Consider the following 23,060-nt stretch of genomic DNA (forward strand, 5'->3'; position numbering starts at 1 on the left):
TAGATAGAGGGTGAATAATGAGTAATGAGCGGTATACAGAGCGTGCACGTATAGAGGTGTGATCAGAGCATAGATAGAGGGTGAATAATGAGTAATGAGCGGTACACAGAGCGTGCACGTATAGAGGTGTGATCAGAGCATAGATAGAGGGTGAATAATGATAAGTAATGAGCGGTACACAGAGCGTGCACGTATAGAGGTGTGATCAGAGCATAGATAGAGGGCGAATAATGATAAGTAATGAGCGGTACACAGAGCGTGCACGTATAGAGGTGAGATCAGAGCATAGATAGAGGGTGAATAATGATAACTAATGAGCGGTATACAGAGCGTGCACGTATAGAGGTGTGATCAGAGCATAGATAGAGGGTGAATAATGATAAGTAATGAGCGGTACACAGAGCGTGCACGTATAGAGGTGTGATCAGAGCATAGATAGAGGGTGAATAATGATAAGTAATGAGCGGTACACAGAGCGTGCACGTATAGAGGTGTGATTAGAGCATAGATAGAGGGTGAATAATGATAAATAATGAACGGTACACAGAGCGTGCACGTATAGAGGTGAGATCAGAGCATAGATAGAGGGTGAATAATGATAAGTAATGAGCGGTACACAGAGCGTGCACGTATAGAGGTGTGATCAGAGCACAGATAGAGGGTGAATAATGATAAGTAATGAGCGGTACACAGAGCGTGCACGTATAGAGGTGTGATTAGAGCATAGATAGAGGGTGGATAATGATAAGTAATGAGGGTACACAGAGCGTGCACGTATAGAGGTGTGATCAGAGCATAGATAGAGGGTGAATAATGAGTAATGAGCGGTACACAGAGCGTGCACGTATAGAGGTGTGATCAGAGCATAGATAGAGGATAAATAATGATAAGTAATGAGCGGTACACAGAGCGTGCATGTATAGAGGTGTGATCAGAGCATAGATAGAGGATAAATAATGATAAGTAATGAGCGGTACACAGAGCGTGCACGTATAGAGGTGTGATCAGAGCATAGATAGAGGATAAATAATGATAAGTAATGAGCGGTACACAGAGCGTGCATGTATAGAGGTGTGATCAGAGCATAGATAGAGGGTGAATAATGATAAGTAATGAGCGGTACACAGAGCGTGCACGTATAGAGGTGTGATCAGAGCATAGATAGAGGATAAATAATGATAAGTAATGAGCGGTACACAGAGCGTGCACGTATAGAGGTGTGATCAGAGCATAGATAGAGGATAAATAATGATAAGTAATGAGCGGTACACAGAGCGTGCATGTATAGAGGTGTGATCAGAGCATAGATAGAGGGTGAATAATGATAAGTAATGAGCGGTACACAGAGCGTGCACGTATAGAGGTGTGATCAGAGCATAGATAGAGGGTGAATAATGATAAGTAATGAGCGGTACACAGTGCGTGCACGTATAGAGGTGTGATCAGAGCATAGATAGAGGGTGAATAATGATAAGTAATGAGCGGTACACAGAGTGTGCACGTATAGAGGTGTGATCAGAGCATAGATAGAGGGTGAATAATGATAAGTAATGAGCGGTACACAGAGTGTGCACGTATAGAGGTATGATCAGAGCATAGATAGAGGGTGAATAATGATAAGTAATGAGCGGTACACAGAGCGTGCACGTATAGAGGTGTGATCAGAGCATAGATAGAGGGTGAATAATGATAAGTAATGAGCGGTACACAGAGCGTGCACGTAAAGGAGGTGTGATTAGAGCATAGATAGAGGGTGAATAATGATAAGTAATGAGCGGTACACAGAGCGTGCACGTATAGAGGTGTAATCAGAACATAGATAGAGGGTGAATAATGATAAGTAATGAGCGGTATACAGAGCGTGCACGTATAGATGTGTGATCAGACCATAGATAGAGGGTGAATAATGATAAGTAATGAGCGGTACACAGAGCGTGCACGTATAGAGGTGTGATCAGACCATAGATAGAGGGTGAATAATGATAAGTAATGAGCGGTACACAGAGCGTGCACGTATAGAGGTGTGATCAGAGCATAGATAGAGGGTGAATAATAAGTAATGAGCGGTACACACAGCGTGCACGTATAGAGGTGTGATCAGAGCATAGATAGAGGGTGAATAATGATAAGTAATGAGCGGTACACAGAGCGTGCACGTATAGAGGTGTGATTAGAGCATAGATAGAGGGTGAATAATGATAAGTAATGAACGGTACACAGAGCGTGCACGTATAGAGGTGTGATTAGAGCATAGATAGAGGGTGAATAATGATAAGTAATGAACGGTACACAGAGCGTGCACGTATAGAGGTGTGATTAGAGCATAGATAGAGGGTGAATAATGATAAGTAATGAGCGGTACACAGAGCGTGCACGTATAGAGGTGTGATCAGAGCATAGACAGAGGGTGAATAATGATAAGTAATGAGCGGTACACAGAGCGTGCACGTATAGAGGTGTAATCAGAGCATAGATAGAGGGTGAATAATGATAAGTAATGAGCGGTACACAGAGCGTGCACGTATAGAGGTGTGATCAGAGCATAGATAGAGGGTGAATAATGAGTAATGAGCGGTACACAGAGCGTGCACGTATAGAGGTGTGGTCAGAGCATAGATAGAGGGTGAATAATGAGTAATGAGCGGTACACAGAGCGTGCACGTATAGAGGTGTGATCAGAGCATAGATAGAGGGTGAATAATGATAAGTAATGAGCGGTACACAGAGCGTGCACGTATAGAGGTGTGATCAGAGCATAGATAGAGGGTGAATAATGATAAGTAATGAGCGGTACACAGAGCGTGCACGTATAGAGGTGTGATCAGAGCATAGATAGAGGGTGAATAATAATAAGTAATGAGCGGTACACAGAGCGTGCACGTATAGAGGTGTGATCAGAGCATAGATAGAGGGTGAATAATGATAAGTAATGAGCGGTACACAGAGCGTGCACGTATAGAGGTGTGATTAGAGCATAGATAGAGGGTGAATAATGATAAGTAATGAGCGGTACACCGAGCGTGCACGTATAGAGGTGTGATCAGAGCATAGATAGAGGGTGTATAATGAGTAGTGAGCGGTACACACAGCGTGCACGTATAGAGGTGTGATCAGAGGATAGATAGAGGGTGTATAATGATAAGTAATGAGCGGTACACAGAGCGTGCACGTATAGAGGTGTGATCAGAGCATAGATAGAGGGTGAATAATGATAAGTAATGAGCGGTACACAGAGCGTGCACGTATAGAGGTGTGATCAGAGCATAGATAGAGGGTGAATAATGATAAGTAATGAGCGGTACACAGAGCGTGCACGTATAGATGTGTGATCAGAGCATAGATAGAGGATAAATAATGATAAGTAATGAGCGGTACACAGAGCGTGCACGTGTAGAGGTGTGATCAGACCATAGATAGAGGGTGAATAATGATAAGTAATGAGCGGTACACAGAGCGTGCACGTATAGAGGTGTGATCAGAGCATAGATAGAGGGTGAATAATGATAAGTAATGAGCGGTACACAGAGCGTGCACGTATAGAGGTGTGATCAGAGCATAGATAGAGGGTGAATAATGATAAGTAATGAGCGGTACACAGAGCGTGCACGTATAGAGGTGTGATCAGAGCATAGATAGAGGGTGAATAATGATAAGTAATGAGCGGTACACAGAGCGTGCACGTATAGAGGTGTGATTAGAGCATAGATAGAGCGTGAATAATGATAAGTAATGAGCGGTACACAGAGCGTGCACGTATAGAGGTGTGATCAGAGCATATATACAGGGTGAATAATGATAAGTAATGAGCGGTACACAGAGCGTGCACGTATAGAGGTGTGATTAGAGCATAGATAGAGGGTGAATAATGATAAGTAATGAGCGGTACACAGAGCGTGCACGTATAGAGGTGTGATCAGAGCATAGATAGAGGATAAATAATGATAAGTAATGAGCGGTATACAGAGCGTGCACGTATAGAGGTGTGATCAGAGCATAGATAGAGGGTGAATAATGATAAGTAATGAGCGGTACACAGAGCGTGCACGTATAGAGGTGTGATCAGAGCATAGATAGAGGGTGAATAATGATAAGTAATGAGCGGTACACAGAGCGTGCACGTATAGAGGTGTGATCAGAGCATAGATAGAGGGTGAATAATGATAAGTAATGAGCGGTACACAGAGCGTGCACGTATAGAGGTGCGATCAGAGCATAGATAGAGGGTGAATAATGATAAGTAATGAGCGGTACACAGAGCGTGCACGTATAGAGGTGTGATCAGAGCATAGATAGAGGGTGAATAATGATAAGTAATGAGCGGTACACAGAGCGTGCACGTATAGAGGTGTGATCAGAGCATAGATAGAGGGTGAATAATGATAAGTAATGAGCGGTACACAGAGCGTGCACGTATAGAGGTGTGATCAGAGAACAGATAGAGGGTGAATAATGATAAGTAATGAGCGGTACACAGAGCGTGCACGTATAGAGGTGTGATTAGAGCATAGATAGAGGGTGAATAATGATAAGTAATGAGCGGTACACAGAGCGTGCACATATAGAGGTGTGATCAGAGCATAGATAGAGGGCGAATAATGATAAGTAATGAGCGGTACACAGAACGTGCACGTATAGAGGTGTGATCAGAGCATAGATAGAGGGTGAATAATGATAAGTAATGAGCGGTACACAGAGCGTGCACGTATAGAGGTGTGATTAGAGCATAGATAGAGGGTGAATAATGATAAGTAATGAACGGTACACAGAGCGTGCACGTATAGAGGTGTGATTAGAGCATAGATAGAGGGTGAATAATGATAAGTAATGAACGGTACACAGAGCGTGCACGTATAGAGGTGTGATTAGAGCATAGATAGAGGGTGAATAATGATAAGTAATGAGCGGTACACAGAGCGTGCACGTATAGAGGTGCGATCAGAGCATAGATAGAGGGTGAATAATGATAAGTAATGAGCGGTACACAGAGCGTGCACGTATAGAGGTGTGATCAGAGCATAGATAGAGGGTGAATAATGATAAGTAATGAGCGGTACACAGAGCGTGCACGTATAGAGGTGTGATCAGAGCATAGATAGAGGGTGAATAATGATAAGTAATGAGCGGTACACAGAGCGTGCACGTATAGAGGTGTGATCAGAGCATAGACAGAGGGTGAATAATGATAAGTAATGAGCGGTACACAGAGCGTGCACGTATAGAGGTGTAATCAGAGCATAGATAGAGGGTGAATAATGATAAGTAATGAGCGGTACACAGAGCGTGCACGTATAGAGGTGTGATCAGAGCATAGATAGAGGGTGAATAATGAGTAATGAGCGGTACACAGAGCGTGCACGTATAGAGGTGTGGTCAGAGCATAGATAGAGGGTGAATAATGAGTAATGAGCGGTACACAGAGCGTGCACGTATAGAGGTGTGATCAGAGCATAGATAGAGGGTGAATAATGATAAGTAATGAGCGGTACACAGAGCGTGCACGTATAGAGGTGTGATCAGAGCATAGATAGAGGGTGAATAATGATAAGTAATGAGCGGTACACAGAGCGTGCACGTATAGAGGTGTGATCAGAGCATAGATAGAGGGTGAATAATGATAAGTAATGAGCGGTACACAGAGCGTGCACGTATAGAGGTGTGATCAGAGCATAGATAGAGGGTGAATAATGATAAGTAATGAGCGGTACACAGAGCGTGCACGTATAGAGGTGTGATTAGAGCATAGATAGAGGGTGAATAATGATAAGTAATGAGCGGTACACAGAGCGTGCACGTATAGAGGTGTGATCAGAGCATAGATAGAGGGTGTATAATGAGTAGTGAGCGGTACACACAGCGTGCACGTATAGAGGTGTGATCAGAGGATAGATAGAGGGTGTATAATGATAAGTAATGAGCGGTACACAGAGCGTGCACGTATAGAGGTGTGATCAGAGCATAGATAGAGGGTGAATAATGATAAGTAATGAGCGGTACACAGAGCGTGCACGTATAGAGGTGTGATCAGAGCATAGATAGAGGGTGAATAATGATAAGTAATGAGCGGTACACAGAGCGTGCACGTATAGATGTGTGATCAGAGCATAGATAGAGGATAAATAATGATAAGTAATGAGCGGTACACAGAGCGTGCACGTGTAGAGGTGTGATCAGACCATAGATAGAGGGTGAATAATGATAAGTAATGAGCGGTACACAGAGCGTGCACGTATAGAGGTGTGATCAGAGCATAGATAGAGGGTGAATAATGATAAGTAATGAGCGGTACACAGAGCGTGCACGTATAGAGGTGTGATCAGAGCATAGATAGAGGGTGAATAATGATAAGTAATGAGCGGTACACAGAGCGTGCACGTATAGAGGTGTGATCAGAGCATAGATAGAGGGTGAATAATGATAAGTAATGAGCGGTACACAGAGCGTGCACGTATAGAGGTGTGATCAGAGCATATATACAGGGTGAATAATGATAAGTAATGAGCGGTACACAGAGCGTGCACGTATAGAGGTGTGATTAGAGCATAGATAGAGGGTGAATAATGATAAGTAATGAGCGGTACACAGAGCGTGCACGTATAGAGGTGTGATCAGAGCATAGATAGAGGATAAATAATGATAAGTAATGAGCGGTACACAGAGCGTGCACGTATAGAGGTGTGATCAGAGCATAGATAGAGGGTGAATAATGATAAGTAATGAGCGGTACACAGAGCGTGCACGTATAGAGGTGTGATCAGAGCATAGATAGAGGGTGAATAATGATAAGTAATGAGCGGTACACAGAGCGTGCACGTATAGAGGTGTGATCAGAGCATAGATAGAGGGTGAATAATGATAAGTAATGAGCGGTACACAGAGCGTGCACGTATAGAGGTGCGATCAGAGCATAGATAGAGGGTGAATAATGATAAGTAATGAGCGGTACACAGAGCGTGCACGTATAGAGGTGTGATCAGAGCATAGATAGAGGGTGAATAATGATAAGTAATGAGCGGTACACAGAGCGTGCACGTATAGAGGTGTGATCAGAGCATAGATAGAGGGTGAATAATGATAAGTAATGAGCGGTACACAGAGCGTGCACGTATAGAGGTGTGATCAGAGAACAGATAGAGGGTGAATAATGATAAGTAATGAGCGGTACACAGAGCGTGCACGTATAGAGGTGTGATCAGAGCATCGGCAGAGGGTGAATAATGATAAGTAATGAGCGGTACACAGAGCGTGCACGTATAGAGGTGTGATCAGAGCATAGATAGAGGGTGAATAATGATAAGTAATGAGCGGTACACAGAGCGTGCACGTATAGAGGTGTGATCAGAGCATAGATAGAGGATAAATAATGATAAGTAATGAGCGGTACACAGAGCGTGCACGTATAGAGGTGTGATCAGAGCATAGATAGAGGGTGAATAATGAGTAATGAGCGGTATACAGCGCGTGCACGTATAGAGGTGTGATCAGAGCATAGATAGAGGGTGAATGATGATAACTAATGAACGGTACACAGAGCGTGCACGTATAGAGGTGTGATCAGAGCATAGATAGAGGGTGAATAATGATAAGTAATGAGCGGTACACAGAGCGTGCACGTATAGAGGTGTGATCAGAGCATAGATAGAGGGTGAATAATGATAAGTAATGGGCGGTACACAGAGCGTGCACGTATAGAGGTGTGATCAGAGCATAGATAGAGGGTGAATAATGATAACTAATGAACGGTACACAGAGCGTGCACGTATAGAGGTGTGATCAGAGCATAGATAGAGGGTGAATAATGATAAGTAATGGGCGGTACACAGAGCGTGCACGTATAGATGTGTGATCAGAGCATAGATAGAGGGTGAATAATGATAAGTAATGAGCGGTACACAGAGCGTGCACGTATAGAGGTGTGATCAGAGCATAGATAGAGGGTGAATAATGATAAGCAATGAGCGGTACACAGAGCGTGCATGTATAGAGGTGTGATCAGAGCATAGATAGAGGGTGAATAATGATAAGTAATGAGCGGTACACAGAGCGTGCACGTATAGAGGTGTGATCAGAGTATAGCTAGAGGGTGAATAATGATAAGTAATGAGTGGTACACAGAGCGTGCACGTATAGAGGTGTGATCAGAGCATAGATAGAGGGTGAATAATGATAAGTAATGAGCGGTACACAGAGCGTGCACGTATAGAGGTGTGATCAGAGCATAGATAGAGGGTGAATAATGATAAGTAATGAGCGGTACACAGAGCGTGCACGTATAGAGGTGTGATCAGAGCATAGATAGAGGGTGAATAATGATAAGTAATGAGCGGTACACAGAGCGTGCACGTATAGAGGTGTGATCAGAGCATAGATAGAGGATGAATAATGATAAGTAATGAGCGGTACACACAGCCGGCACGTATAGAGGTGTGATCAGAGCATAGATAGAGGGTGAATAATGATAAGTAATGAGCGGTACACAGAGCGTGCACGTATAGAGGTGTGATTAGAGCATAGATAGAGGGTGTATAATGATAAGTAATGAGCGGTATACAGAGCGTGCACGTATAGAGGTGTGATCAGAGCATAGATAGAGGGTGAATAATGATAAGTAATGAGCGGTACACAGAGCGTGCAGGTATAGAGGTGTGATTAGAGCATAGATAGAGGGTGAATAATGATAAGTAATGAGCGGTACACAGAGCGTGCACGTATAGAGGTGTGATCAGAGCATAGATAGAGGGTGAATAATGATAAGTAATGAGCGGTACACAGAGCGTGCACGTATAGAGGTGTGATCAGAGCATAGATAGAGGGTGAATAATGATAAGTAATGAGCGGTACACAGAGCGTGCACGTATAGAGGTGTGATCAGAGCATCGGCAGAGGGTGAATAATGATAAGTAATGAGCGGTACACAGAGCGTGCACGTATAGAGGTGTGATTAGAGCATAGATAGAGGGTGAATAATGATAAGTAATGAGCGGTACACAGAGCGTGCACATATAGAGGTGTGATCAGAGCATAGATAGAGGGTGAATAATGATAAATAATGAGCGGTACACAGAGCGTGCACGTTACGTATAGAGGTGTGATCACAGCATAGATAGAGGGTGAATAATGATAAGTAATGAGCGGTACACAGAGCGTGCACGTATAGAGGTGTGATCAGAGCATATATAGAGGGTGAATAATGATAAGTAATGAGTGGTACACAGAGCGTGCACGTATAGAGGTGTGATCAGAGCATATATACAGGGTGAATAATGATAAGTAATGAGCGGTACACAGAGCGTGCACGTATAGAGGTGTGATCAGAGCATAGATAGAGGGTGAATAATGATAAGTAATGAGCGGTACACAGAGCGTGCACGTATAGAGGTGTGATCAGAGCATAGATAGAGGGTGAATAATGATAAGTAATGAGCGGTACACAGAGCGTGCACGTATAGAGGTGTGATCAGAGCATAGATAGAGGGTGAATAATGATAAGTAATGAGCGGTACACAGAGCGTGCATGTATAGAGGTGTGATCAGAGCATAGATAGAGGGCGAATAATAATAAGTAATGAGCGGTACACAGAGCGTGCACGTATAGAGGTGTGATCAGAGCATAGATAGAGGGTGAATAATGATAAGTAATGAGCGGTACACAGAGCGTGCACGTATAGAGGTGTGATCAGAGCATAGGTAGAGGGTGAATAATGATAAGTAATGAGCGGTACACAGAGCGTGCACGTATAGAGGTGTGATCAGAGCATAGATAGAGGGTGAATAATGATAAGTAATGAGCGGTACACAGAGCGTGCACGTATAGAGGTGTGATCAGAGCATAGATAGAGGGTGAATAATGATAAGTAATGAGCGGTACACAGAGCGTGCACGTATAGAGGTGTGATCAGAGCATATATACAGGGTGAATAATGATAAGTAATGAGCGGTACACAGAGCGTGCACGTATAGAGGTGTGATCAGAGCATAGATTGAGGGTGAATAATGATAAGTAATGAGCGGTACACAGAGCGTGCACGTATAGAGGTGTGATCAGAGCATAGATAGAGGGTGAATAATGATAAGTAATGAGCGGTACACACAGCGTGCACGTATAGAGGTGTGATCAGAGCATAGATAGAGGGTGAATAATGAGTAATGAGCGGTACACAGAGCGTGCACGTATAGAGGTGTGATCAGAGCATAGATAGAGGGTGAATAATGATAAGTAATGAGCGGTACACAGAGCGTGCACGTATAGAGGTGTGATCAGAGCATAGATAGAGGGTGAATAATGATAAGTAATGAGCGGTACACAGAGCGTGCACGTATAGAGGTGTGATCAGAGCATAGATAGAGGGTGAATAATGATAAGTAATGAGCGGTACACAGAGCGTGCACGTATAGAGGTGTGATCAGAGCATAGATAGAGGGTGAATAATGATAAGTAATGAGCGGTACACAGAGCGTGCACGTATAGAGGTGTGATCAGAGCATAGATAGAGGGTGTATAATGAGTAATGAGCGGTACACAGAGCGTGCACGTATAGAGGTGTGATCAGAGCATAGATAGAGGGTGAATAATGATAACTAATGAGTGGTACACACAGCCGGCACGTATAGAGCTGTGATCAGAGCATAGATAGAGGGTGAATAATGATAAGTAATGAGCGGTACACAGAGCGTGCACATATAGAGGTGTGATCAGAGCATAGATAGAGGGTGAATAATGATAACTAATGAGTGGTACACACAGCCGGCACGTATAGAGCTGTGATCAGAGCATAGATAGAGGGTGAATAATGATAAGTAATGAGCGGTACACAGAGCGTGCACGTATAGAGGTGTGATCAGAGCATAGATAGAGGGTGAATAATGATAAGTAATGAGCGGTATACAGAGCGTGCACGTATAGATGTGTGATCAGAGCATAGATAGAGGGTGAATAATGATAAGTAATGAGCGGTACACAGAGCGTGCACGTATAGAGGTGTGATCAGAGCATAGATAGAGGGTGAATAATGATAAGTAATGAGCGGTACACAGAGCGTGCACGTATAGAGGTGTGATCAGAGCATAGATAGAGGGTGAATAATGATAAGTAATGAGCGGTACACAGAGCGTGCACGTATAGAGGTGTGATCAGAGCACAGATAGAGGGTGAATAATGATAAGTAATGAGCGGTACACAGAGCGTGCACGTATAGAGGTGTGATCAGAGCATAGATAGAAGGTGAATAATGATAAGTAATGAGCGGTACACAGAGCGTGCACATATAGAGGTGTGATTAGAGCACAGATAGAGGGTGAATAATGATAAGTAATGAGCGGTACACAGAGCGTGCACGTATAGAGGTGTGATCAGAGCATAGATAGAGGGCGAATAATGATAAGTAATGAGCGGTACACAGTGCGTGCACATATAGAGGTGTGATCAGAGCATAGATAGAGGGCGAATAATGATAAGTAATGAGCGGTACACAGAGCGTGCACGTATAGAGGTGTGATTAGAGCATAGATAGAGGGTGAATAATGATAAGTAATGAGCGGTACACAGAGCGTGCACGTATAGAGGTGGGATCAGAGCATAGATAGAGGGTGAATAATGATAAGTAATGAGCGGTATACAGAGCGTGCACGTATAGAGGTGTGATCAGACCATAGATAGAGGGTGAATAATGATAAGTAATGAGCGGTACACAGTGCGTGCACGTATAGAGGTGTGATCAGAGCATAGATAGAGGGTGAATAATGATAAGTAATGAGCGGTACACAGAGCGTGCACGTATAGAGGTGTGATCAGAGCATAGATAGAGTGTTGAATAATGATAAGTAAAGAGTGGTACACAGAGCGTGCACGTATAGAGGTGTGATCAGAGCATAGATAGTGGGTGAATAATGATAAGTAATGAGCGGTACACAGCTGGGATATAGAGGAGCAGCCATAAAGCTGTGCATGCTGGGATATAGAGGGGCAGCCATAAAGCTGTGCATGCTAGGATGTAGAGGAGCAGCCATAAAGCTGTGCATGCTGGGATGTAGAGGAGCAGCCATAAAGCTGTGCATGCTGGGATATAGAGGAGCAACCATAAAGCTGTGCATGCTGGGATGTAGAGGAGCAGCCATAAAGCTGTGCATGCTGGGATGTAGAGGAGCAGCCATAAAGCTGTGCATGCTGGGATATAGAGGAGCAGCAATAAAGCTGTGCATGCTGGGATATAGAGGTGCAGCCATAAAGCTGTGCATGCTCGGATATAGAGGAGCAGCCATAAAGCTGTGCATGCTGGGATGTAGAGGAACAGCCATAAAGCTGTGCATGCTGGGATGTAGAGGAGCAGCCATAAAGCTGTGCATGCTGGGATGTAGAGGAGCAACCATAAAGCTGTGCATGCTGGGATATAGAGGAGCAGCCATAAAGCTGTGCATGCTGGGATATAGAGGAACAGCCATAAAGCTGTGCATGCTGGGAGGTAGAGGAGCAGCCATAAAACTGTGCATGCTGGGATATAGAGGAGCAGCCATAAAGCTGTGCATGCTGGGATATAGAGGAGCAGCCATAAAACTGTGAATGCTGGGATGTAGAGGAGCAGCCATAAAGCTGTGCATGCTGGGATGTAGAGGAGCAACCATAAAGCTGTGCATGCTGGGATATAGAGGAGCAGCCATAAAACTGTGCATGCTGGGATATAGAGGAGCAGCCATAAAACTGTGCATGCTGGGATGTAGAGGAGCAGCCATAAAACTGTGCATGCTGGGATGTAGAGGAGCAGCCATAAAGCTGTGCATGCTGGGATGTAGAGGAGCAGCCAATAACTGTGCATGCTGGGATGTAGAGGAGCAGTCATAAAGCTGTGCATGCTGGGATGTAGAGGAGCAGCCATAAAGTTGTGCATGCTGGGATGTAGAGGAGCAGCCATAAAACTGTGCATGCTGGGATATAGAGGAGCAGCCATAAAGCTGTGCATGCTGGGATATAGAGGTGCAGCCATAAAGCTGTGCATGCTGGGATATAGAGGAGCAGCCATAAAACTGTGCATGCTGGGGTGCAGAACCCGGGAGGCAATGCATGCTGGGAAGCACGAGGAGCACCTAGGAGGCATTTCATGCTGGCAAGGGAGAGGAGTACCTGTGAGTCAGTAGATTCTGGCAAGTGGAAGGAGCATTTGGGAGCCAGTACATGCTGGCACACTTGAAGTGCACCTAGGAGACAGTGCATTCTAGGAAAGGGGCAGGCACACCTGGGAGGCAGTGAATTCTGGCAAGGGGGAGGAAAACCTGCAAGGCTGTGTGCTCTGGCAAGGGGGAGGAGCACCTGGAAGGCAGTTCATTCTGGAAAGGAGGAGGAGCACTTAAAGGCAGTGAATTCTGGCAAAGAGGAGGCACATCTGGGAGACAGTGCATTCTAGGAAAGGGGAGGCGCACCTGGGAGGCAGTGCATTCTGGTTAGGGGTTGGAGCACCAGGGAGGGAGTGCATTCTAGGAAGCACAAGGTAAACCAGGGAGACAGTGCATGCTGGCAAAAGTGAGCATCACCTGGAAGGGAGTGCATTTTGGCAAGGGGGAGGAGCATCTTGGAGGCACTGTGTTCTGGCAAGGGGAGGAGCATCTGGGAGGCAGTGCATACTGGTAAGCGCGAGGAGCATCTGGAAGGCAATGCATGATGGGAAGCACAAGGAGCACCTGGGAGGCATTTCATGCTGGCAATGGAGAGGAGCACCTGGGAGGCAATGCATGCTTACAAGTGGGGGAGACAACTAAAAGGCAATGCATGCTGAGAAGGAAACAAGCACCTAAAATGAATGCTGCAAGAAGTAAAAAAATAGTTTATGTTCTGGGAGGAGACACAATAAAGCAGTTAATGGTAGGTCTTAAAAACCAGATGTAAATCAGTTCATGTTGGGATTAAGAGGAGCAGCCATAAAGCTATGCATGCTGGGATGTAGAGGAGCAGCCATAAACTGTGCATGCTAGGATGTAGAGGAACATCAGCCATAAAGCTGTGCATGCTGGGATGTAGAGGAGCAGCCATAAAGTTGTGCATGCTGGGATGTAGAGGAGCAGCCATAAAGCTGTGCATGCTTGGATGTAGAGGAGCAGCCATAAAGTTGTGCATGCTGGGATGTAGAGGAGCAGCCATAAAGCTGTGTATGCTGGGATATAGAGGAGCAACCATAAAGCTGTGCATGCTGGGATATAGAGGAGCAACCATAAAACTGTGCATGCTGGGGTGCAGAACCCGGGAGGCAATGCATGCTGGGAAGCACGAGGAGCACCTAGGAGGCATTTCATGCTGGCAAGGGAGAGGAGTACCTGTGAGTCAGTAGATTCTGGCAAGTGGAAGGAGCATTTGGGAGCCAGTACATGCTGGCACACTTGAAGTGCACCTAGGAGACAGTGCATTCTAGGAAAGGGGCAGGCACACCTGGGAGGCAGTGAATTCTGGCAAGGGGGAGGAAAACCTGCAAGGCTGTGTGCTCTGGCAAGGGGGAGGAGCACCTGGAAGGCAGTTCATTCTGGAAAGGAGGAGGAGCACTTAAAGGCAGTGAATTCTGGCAAAGAGGAGGCACATCTGGGAGACAGTGCATTCTAGGAAAGGGGAGGCGCACCTGGGAGGCAGTGCATTCTGGTTAGGGGTTGGAGCACCAGGGAGGGAGTGCATTCTAGGAAGCACAAGGTAAACCAGGGAGACAGTGCATGCTGGCAAAAGTGAGCATCACCTGGAAGGGAGTGCATTTTGGCAAGGGGGAGGAGCATCTTGGAGGCACTGTGTTCTGGCAAGGGGAGGAGCATCTGGGAGGCAGTGCATACTGGTAAGCGCGAGGAGCATCTGGAAGGCAATGCATGATGGGAAGCACAAGGAGCACCTGGGAGGCATTTCATGCTGGCAATGGAGAGGAGCACCTGGGAGGCAATGCATGCTTACAAGTGGGGGAGACAACTAAAAGGCAATGCATGCTGAGAAGGAAACAAGCACCTAAAATGAATGCTGCAAGAAGTAAAAAAATAGTTTATGTTCTGGGAGGAGACACAATAAAGCAGTTAATGGTAGGTCTTAAAAACCAGATGTAAATCAGTTCATGTTGGGATTAAGAGGAGCAGCCATAAAGCTATGCATGCTGGGATGTAGAGGAGCAGCCATAAACTGTGCATGCTAGGATGTAGAGGAACATCAGCCATAAAGCTGTGCATGCTGGGATGTAGAGGAGCAGCCATAAAGTTGTGCATGCTGGGATGTAGAGGAGCAGCCATAAAGCTGTGCATGCTTGGATGTAGAGGAGCAGCCATAAAGTTGTGCATGCTGGGATGTAGAGGAGCAGCCATAAAGCTGTGTATGCTGGGATATAGAGGAGCAACCATAAAGCTGTGCATGCTGGGATATAGAGGAGCAACCATAAAACTGTGCATGCTGGGATGTAGAGGAGCAGCCATAAAGCTGTGCATGCTGGGATATAGAGGATCAGCCATAAAGCTGTGCATGCTGGGATATAGAGGTGCAGCCATAAAGCTGTGCATGCTGGGATATAGAGGAGCAGCCATAAAACTGTGCATGCTGGGATGTAGAGGAGCAGCCATAAAGCTGTGCATGCTGGGATGTAGAGGAGCAACCATAAAGCTGTGCATGCTGGGATATAGAGGAGCAGCCATAAAACTGTGCATGCTGGGACATAGAGGAGCAGCCATAAAACTGTGCATGCTGAGATATAGAGGAGCAACCATAAAGCTGTGCATGCTGGGATATAGAGGAGCAGCCATAAAACTGTGCATGCTGGGATATAGAGGAGCAGCCATAAAGCTGTGCATGCTGGGAGGTAGAGGAGCAGCCATAAAACTGTGCATGCTGGGATATAGAGGAGCAGCTATAAAGCTGTGCATGCTGGGATATAGAGGAGCAGCCATAAAACTGTGCATGCTGGGATATAGAGGAGCAGCCATAAAGCTGTGCATGCTGGGATGTAGAGGAGCAACCATAAAACTGTGCATGCTGGGATATAGAGGAGCAGCCATAAAGCTGTGCATGCTGGGATATAGAGGAACAGCCATAAAGCTGTGCATGTTTGGATTAAGAGAAGCAGCTATACTGTGGTGCATGCTGGGATGTAGAGGAGCAACCATAAAGCTGTGCATGCTGGGATATAGAGGAGCAGCCATAAAACTGTGCATGCTGGGATATAGAGGAGCAGCCATAAAACTGTGCATGTTGGGATGTAGAGGAGCAGCCATAAAACTGTGCATGATGGGATGTAGAGGAGCAGCCATAAAGCTGTGCATGCTGGGATGTAGAGAAGCAGCCATAAAACTGTGCATGCTGGGATGTAGAGGAGCAGTCATAAAGCTGTGCATGCTGGGATGTAGAGGAGCAGCCATAAAGTTGTGCATGCTGGGATGTAGAGGAGCAGCCATAAAACTGTGCATGCTGAGATATAGAGGAGCAGCCATAAAGCTGTGCATGCTGGGATATAGAGGTGCAGCCATAAAGCTGTGCATGCTGGGATGTAGAGGAGCAGCCATAAAACTGTGCATGCTGGGATATAGAGGAGCAGCCATAAAACTGTGCATGCTGGGATATAGAGGAGCAGCCATAAAGCTGTGCATGCTGGGAGGTAGAGGAGCAGCCATAAAACTGTGCATGCTGGGATATAGAGGAGCAGCCATAAAACTGTGCATGCTGGGATATAGAGGAGCAGCCATAAAGCTGTGCATGCTGGGATATGGAGGAGCAGCCATAAAACTGTGCATGATGGGATATAGAGGAGCAGCCATAAAGCTGTGCATGCTGGGATATAGAGGAGCAGCCATAAAGCTGTGCATGCTGGGATGTAGAGGAGCAACCATAAAGCTGTGCATGCTGGGATATAGAGGTGCAGCCATAAAGCTGTGCATGCTGGGATATAGAGGAGCAGCCATAAAACTGTGCATGCTGGGGTGCAGAACCCGGGAGGCAATGCATGCTGGGAAGCACGAGGAGCACCTAGGAGGCATTTCATGCTGGCAAGGGAGAGGAGTACCTGTGAGTCAGTAGATTCTGGCAAGTGGAAGGAGCATTTGGGAGCCAGTACATGCTGGCACACTTGAAGTGCACCTAGGAGACAGTGCATTCTAGGAAAGGGGCAGGCACACCTGGGAGGCAGTGAATTCTGGCAAGGGGGAGGAAAACCTGCAAGGCTGTGTGCTCTGGCAAGGGGGAGGAGCACCTGGAAGGCAGTTCATTCTGGAAAGGAGGAGGAGCACTTAAAGGCAGTGAATTCTGGCAAAGAGGAGGCACATCTGGGAGACAGTGCATTCTAGGAAAGGGGAGGCGCACCTGGGAGGCAGTGCATTCTGGTTAGGGGTTGGAGCACCAGGGAGGGAGTGCATTCTAGGAAGCACAAGGTAAACCAGGGAGACAGTGCATGCTGGCAAAAGTGAGCATCACCTGGAAGGGAGTGCATTTTGGCAAGGGGGAGGAGCATCTTGGAGGCACTGTGTTCTGGCAAGGGGAGGAGCATCTGGGAGGCAGTGCATACTGGTAAGCGCGAGGAGCATCTGGAAGGCAATGCATGATGGGAAGCACAAGGAGCACCTGGGAGGCATTTCATGCTGGCAATGGAGAGGAGCACCTGGGAGGCAATGCATGCTTACAAGTGGGGGAGACAACTAAAAGGCAATGCATGCTGAGAAGGAAACAAGCACCTAAAATGAATGCTGCAAGAAGTAAAAAAATAGTTTATGTTCTGGGAGGAGACACAATAAAGCAGTTAATGGTAGGTCTTAAAAACCAGATGTAAATCAGTTCATGTTGGGATTAAGAGGAGCAGCCATAAAGCTATGCATGCTGGGATGTAGAGGAGCAGCCATAAACTGTGCATGCTAGGATGTAGAGGAACATCAGCCATAAAGCTGTGCATGCTGGGATGTAGAGGAGCAGCCATAAAGTTGTGCATGCTGGGATGTAGAGGAGCAGCCATAAAGCTGTGCATGCTTGGATGTAGAGGAGCAGCCATAAAGTTGTGCATGCTGGGATGTAGAGGAGCAGCCATAAAGCTGTGTATGCTGGGATATAGAGGAGCAACCATAAAGCTGTGCATGCTGGGATATAGAGGAGCAACCATAAAACTGTGCATGCTGGGATGTAGAGGAGCAGCCATAAAGCTGTGCATGCTGGGATATAGAGGATCAGCCATAAAGCTGTGCATGCTGGGATATAGAGGTGCAGCCATAAAACTGTGCATGCTGGGATATAGAGGAGCAGCCACAAAGCTGTGCATGCTGGGATGTAGAGGAGCAGCCATAAAGCTGTGCATGCTGGGATATAGAGGAGCAGCCATAAAACTGTGCATGCTGGGATGTAGAGGAGCAGCCATAAAGCTGTGCATGCTGGGATGTAGAGGAGCAACCATAAAGCTGTGCATGCTGGGATATAGAGGAGCAGCCATAAAACTGTGCATGCTGGGACATAGAGGAGCAGCCATAAAACTGTGCATGCTGAGATATAGAGGAGCAACCATAAAGCTGTGCATGCTGGGATATAGAGGAGCAGCCATAAAACTGTGCATGCTGGGATATAGAGGAGCAGCCATAAAGCTGTGCATGCTGGGAGGTAGAGGAGCAGCCATAAAACTGTGCATGCTGGGATATAGAGGAGCAGCTATAAAGCTGTGCATGCTGGGATATAGAGGAGCAGCCATAAAACTGTGCATGCTGGGATATAGAGGAGCAGCCATAAAGCTGTGCATGCTGGGATGTAGAGGAGCAACCATAAAACTGTGCATGCTGGGATATAGAGGAGCAGCCATAAAGCTGTGCATGCTGGGATATAGAGGAACAGCCATAAAGCTGTGCATGTTTGGATTAAGAGAAGCAGCTATACTGTGGTGCATGCTGGGATGTAGAGGAGCAACCATAAAGCTGTGCATGCTGGGATATAGAGGAGCAGCCATAAAACTGTGCATGCTGGGATATAGAGGAGCAGCCATAAAACTGTGCATGTTGGGATGTAGAGGAGCAGCCATAAAACTGTGCATGATGGGATGTAGAGGAGCAGCCATAAAGCTGTGCATGCTGGGATGTAGAGAAGCAGCCATAAAACTGTGCATGCTGGGATGTAGAGGAGCAGTCATAAAGCTGTGCATGCTGGGATGTAGAGGAGCAGCCATAAAGTTGTGCATGCTGGGATGTAGAGGAGCAGCCATAAAACTGTGCATGCTGAGATATAGAGGAGCAGCCATAAAGCTGTGCATGCTGGGATATAGAGGTGCAGCCATAAAGCTGTGCATGCTGGGATGTAGAGGAGCAGCCATAAAACTGTGCATGCTGGGATATAGAGGAGCAGCCATAAAACTGTGCATGCTGGGATATAGAGGAGCAGCCATAAAGCTGTGCATGCTGGGAGGTAGAGGAGCAGCCATAAAACTGTGCATGCTGGGATATAGAGGAGCAGCCATAAAACTGTGCATGCTGGGATATAGAGGAGCAGCCATAAAGCTGTGCATGCTGGGATATGGAGGAGCAGCCATAAAACTGTGCATGATGGGATATAGAGGAGCAGCCATAAAGCTGTGCATGCTGGGATATAGAGGAGCAGCCATAAAGCTGTGCATGCTGGGATGTAGAGGAGCAACCATAAAGCTGTGCATGCTGGGATATAGAGGAGCAGCCATAAAGCTGTGCATGCTGGGATATAGAGGAACAGCCATAAAGCTGTGCATGCTGGGATATAGAGGAGCAGCCATAAAACTGTGCATGCTGGGATATAGAGGAGCAGCCATAAAGCTGTGCATGCTGGGATATAGAGGAGCAGCCATAAAGCTGTGCATGCTGGGATGTAGAGGAGCAACCATAAAGCTGTGCATGCTGGGATATAGAGGAGCAGCCATAAAGCTGTGCATGCTGGGATATAGAGGAACAGCCATAAAGCTGTGCATGTTTGGATTAATAGAAGCAGCTATACTGTGGTGCATGCTGGGATGTAGAGGAGCAGCCATAAAACTGTGCATGCTGGGATATAGAGAAACAACCATACAGCCATATCATGGTGCATGCTGGGAATAAGCAAGTTGCAAGGAGCTTTAAGCAGACAGCACAAGACAATACTGCTGGTAGTTTGCGCTGTCTGCTTGTTGGTTATGCATCCGGCAATCAGACCTAGCTGTGAGCTTGCACCATCTTCCTATTTAGCCAAAAGGAAAACAAGTGATATTGTTACTCAGGTGATACCCACCATAGTCATGTGACTGGTCTGTCCCCACAGGTGTCACCCTTGGCTGGCAATGTTGGAGAGACGGTGTGTTCTCTGAAGTTTGCACAGCGAGTGTGTAAGGTGGAGCTGGGCCCAGCATCCCGCAAAATTGACGTATAAGAAGAAGCCACAGTGATGGTTGTTGGATAAAGCTGACCAGTAGATGCCAATGGACCTACAGAATTGCCTTGGCTTTAACCTTAGCCTTAACCCTTCATTTCCCTAAGGAATCTGCAGAATGTAACCTGCTTCTGACCTCGGGCACCAGCACAATAATCATACGGATACATTACCCAACCCTAAGTGATCCCAGATGACTTTACCTGGCATTAACCTCTTCAGTGCCAAGCCAAATGCTCCTAAAATGTATCCTAGTAACTGACAGAAAGGGCATGGCGTAGTTAACCTGTTAAACACCAAATACACAAGGAGAGATCTGACTCCTTGCGCTACAAGCAGAATATAACTTCCATTTAACCTTCTCATTGCAAAGCTTGGTGCTAAGTTAATCCTATAGGTGCTAAGTGCATGTGTAACCCATCTGCTGCCTTGTACATATAGGAGGGATTATAAATCATTTTTTGCTAACTGAACATATTTACACAACAGACATGTAAGGATAGTTTGTGCTGACTAGCCATTGTTGTCACTGGTGTCAAATCAGAAGACAGTCTCCATCACATCCATATGTTCCCAGGAGACCTACGTATCCGCTACATGTCAGGCAGTGCTGGGGTATGTGGGGCATTACAGCCATAACTTTGTTGCTCACTTGCCTTACTGGCTGCAGTAATTCTTGCCCCACTCCTCTGTGTGACCAGAAATGGCCACCTGAATTCCCTGAGGCAAACCGGCTGAATGTCCTGCAGAAGGCAGTGCTCATATAGCTAGAAACAGGAGTAAAAGGAGCAAGAAGTAATGACAGGAAGTCACCACAACTGATATGTAGCATTTTACTGTAGGATAGGCGGGTTTCTGATACCTCTAGGTCAGACTTGCAATCTGCTGATGCACAGATCCATTATTAATAAATACAGAATAGACAATATACAGAGGCACATTTAGAACAGACCAAGGTTTATTTCTTCTACACCGTCCTGTCAGCTCTTTAATAAATCTTGACCAGATTGTTCCCCCCTGTGATGCACAGACCTCTGGACTCTAGCCCGGAATCATATTAATCTACAGCTGCAGGTTTAGCAAGTCTATATCCGGCCATACCGTGACCTGTAATCCAAACAAACATTCTATTAGTTCTGGTCTAACAGCCCCTCATAAATCACCAGGTTCCCTTTAGTTCCTTTTGCATCTCTCCCCTCTAGCACCTGAGGGGACAGAGAATCAGACGTTATACTCTTCCATTTAACCACCAAGTGCAGCCCAGGCCGGGGGGTGTAAAGTTATTCAAATCTATTTGCAGATTTTGTGTGTTCTAGGGACATAGAACACTGAGCACAATTGCGCATATAAAGAACAGCATTAGACACAGGTGGAAAATATCTGTTGCTTGTTTAAAGTTGAGATAAATACTGCAGTAATGGTGCTTTATGTCCTACTAATCCTCTCTGGCTGACTATTAGATTTTGAAATGTCGTCTGTTGGATGAAATGTATTTCTTTTTTCCTATTATTCAGCTGCCAGAAGTTGGTTTTCCTGAACCACAAGTAGCTGTTGAATTCTTATGTACTAAATACCAGAGGGACGAAGCTATAGCCCTCCAGCCATTAGCTATTCACGTGTTGCAGGGTCACTGATCCATTTGGCAAAAAGAAGGATGCAGCCCCTACAATATACATAAATATTTCTCCCCATGGTTTGTATTATGCAGCCTCTGTTTGGCTGTACTGTGCCAGCCACCTTAAAAAAAAAAAAAAAAAGAAAGAAATGGATTTTTACACAATCAACCAATGTATTTAATAAATAAGCTCTTAATGTGACACATAGTCCTCTTTAAGCTTGTATGATATTGGGGGGGGGGCATACAGCCTCACACAATAAAGATTATAACATTTGTGTAGTTTTGCAGAAAGTATTGAGGGGTTCACTGTCACTGTGCTGTATTTGCCATGTAGCTGTAACAGTCATGTGATGTGTAATATTTTGGGTTTGGTTTTTATAAGGGGTTGTAATGAAGCAGTAATAAATCTTCATGAAATACATAGTAAGGTTAACCCTTTGTGTGTGTGATTTCTTGTCATGTGTCATTTATTTCAAACGATCCCTCCAGACATGTAACCCCTGATATCACAGCCCAGCACCCAATACCAGATTACTTTGTACTTGTCTCACACAACGATCACAATTTATATTTTCTTTAATGACATCACATTATTATATTTCATTAAGAAATAAGTAACTGTTCTCTAACTCATATGCCCAGTGCTTGATTCAGCATTTACTAGCATTTAACCCATTAAAACCTCACACTCAGTCATTAAGGTTATTAAAGGCGTGCGAGACAAAACCTACATATCTTACATAAGTTACATACCCTACATACAGAAATATCTTTCTAACATCAGAAATAAATGATAGTGAATTAAATTTTCTGGACATTAAGATTAGAAAACAAGGTACTGTACTTACTACAGAAAACTTTAGAAAAGACACAGCAACGAACAGCATTCTTGAGGCCTCTAGTGGACATCTAGCTAGTGTAAAAAAGGGGGTACCGACTGGACGGTTCATGCGACTCAAGAGGAAATGCTCAGTAGATAGAAAATTTGAAGAGCATGCCGATATGATGCAAAAAAAGTTTTTTGAGGAGAGGATACTCAAAAAAAATGCATAAAAAAGGCACGAAAGAGAGCAAGAAACATGCAGAGAGATAAACTCCTATATAAGGAGAATAAAGTCATGG

At 45.5% G+C, this 23,060-nt stretch overlaps 1 protein-coding gene across 1 annotated transcript in view; it reads left to right on the forward strand.

The window, feature by feature from the left end:
- LOC128661762 (kinesin-like protein KIFC3) overlaps positions 1-22,359 on the forward strand; it is a 344,529-nt gene extending 322,170 nt beyond the window's left edge. Inside the window, exon 19 of the mRNA XM_053715982.1 lies at positions 20,213-22,359. Coding sequence (XP_053571957.1) covers positions 20,213-20,320 — 108 coding nt within the window. The 3' untranslated portion in view covers positions 20,321-22,359. The remainder of the gene's footprint in view (positions 1-20,212) is intronic.
- Positions 22,360-23,060: the final 701 nt, after the last annotated feature.

This window comes from Bombina bombina, chromosome 5 (genome assembly GCF_027579735.1).
Source record: "Bombina bombina isolate aBomBom1 chromosome 5, aBomBom1.pri, whole genome shotgun sequence".
In the NCBI taxonomy this organism is placed as follows: domain Eukaryota; kingdom Metazoa; phylum Chordata; class Amphibia; order Anura; family Bombinatoridae; genus Bombina; species Bombina bombina.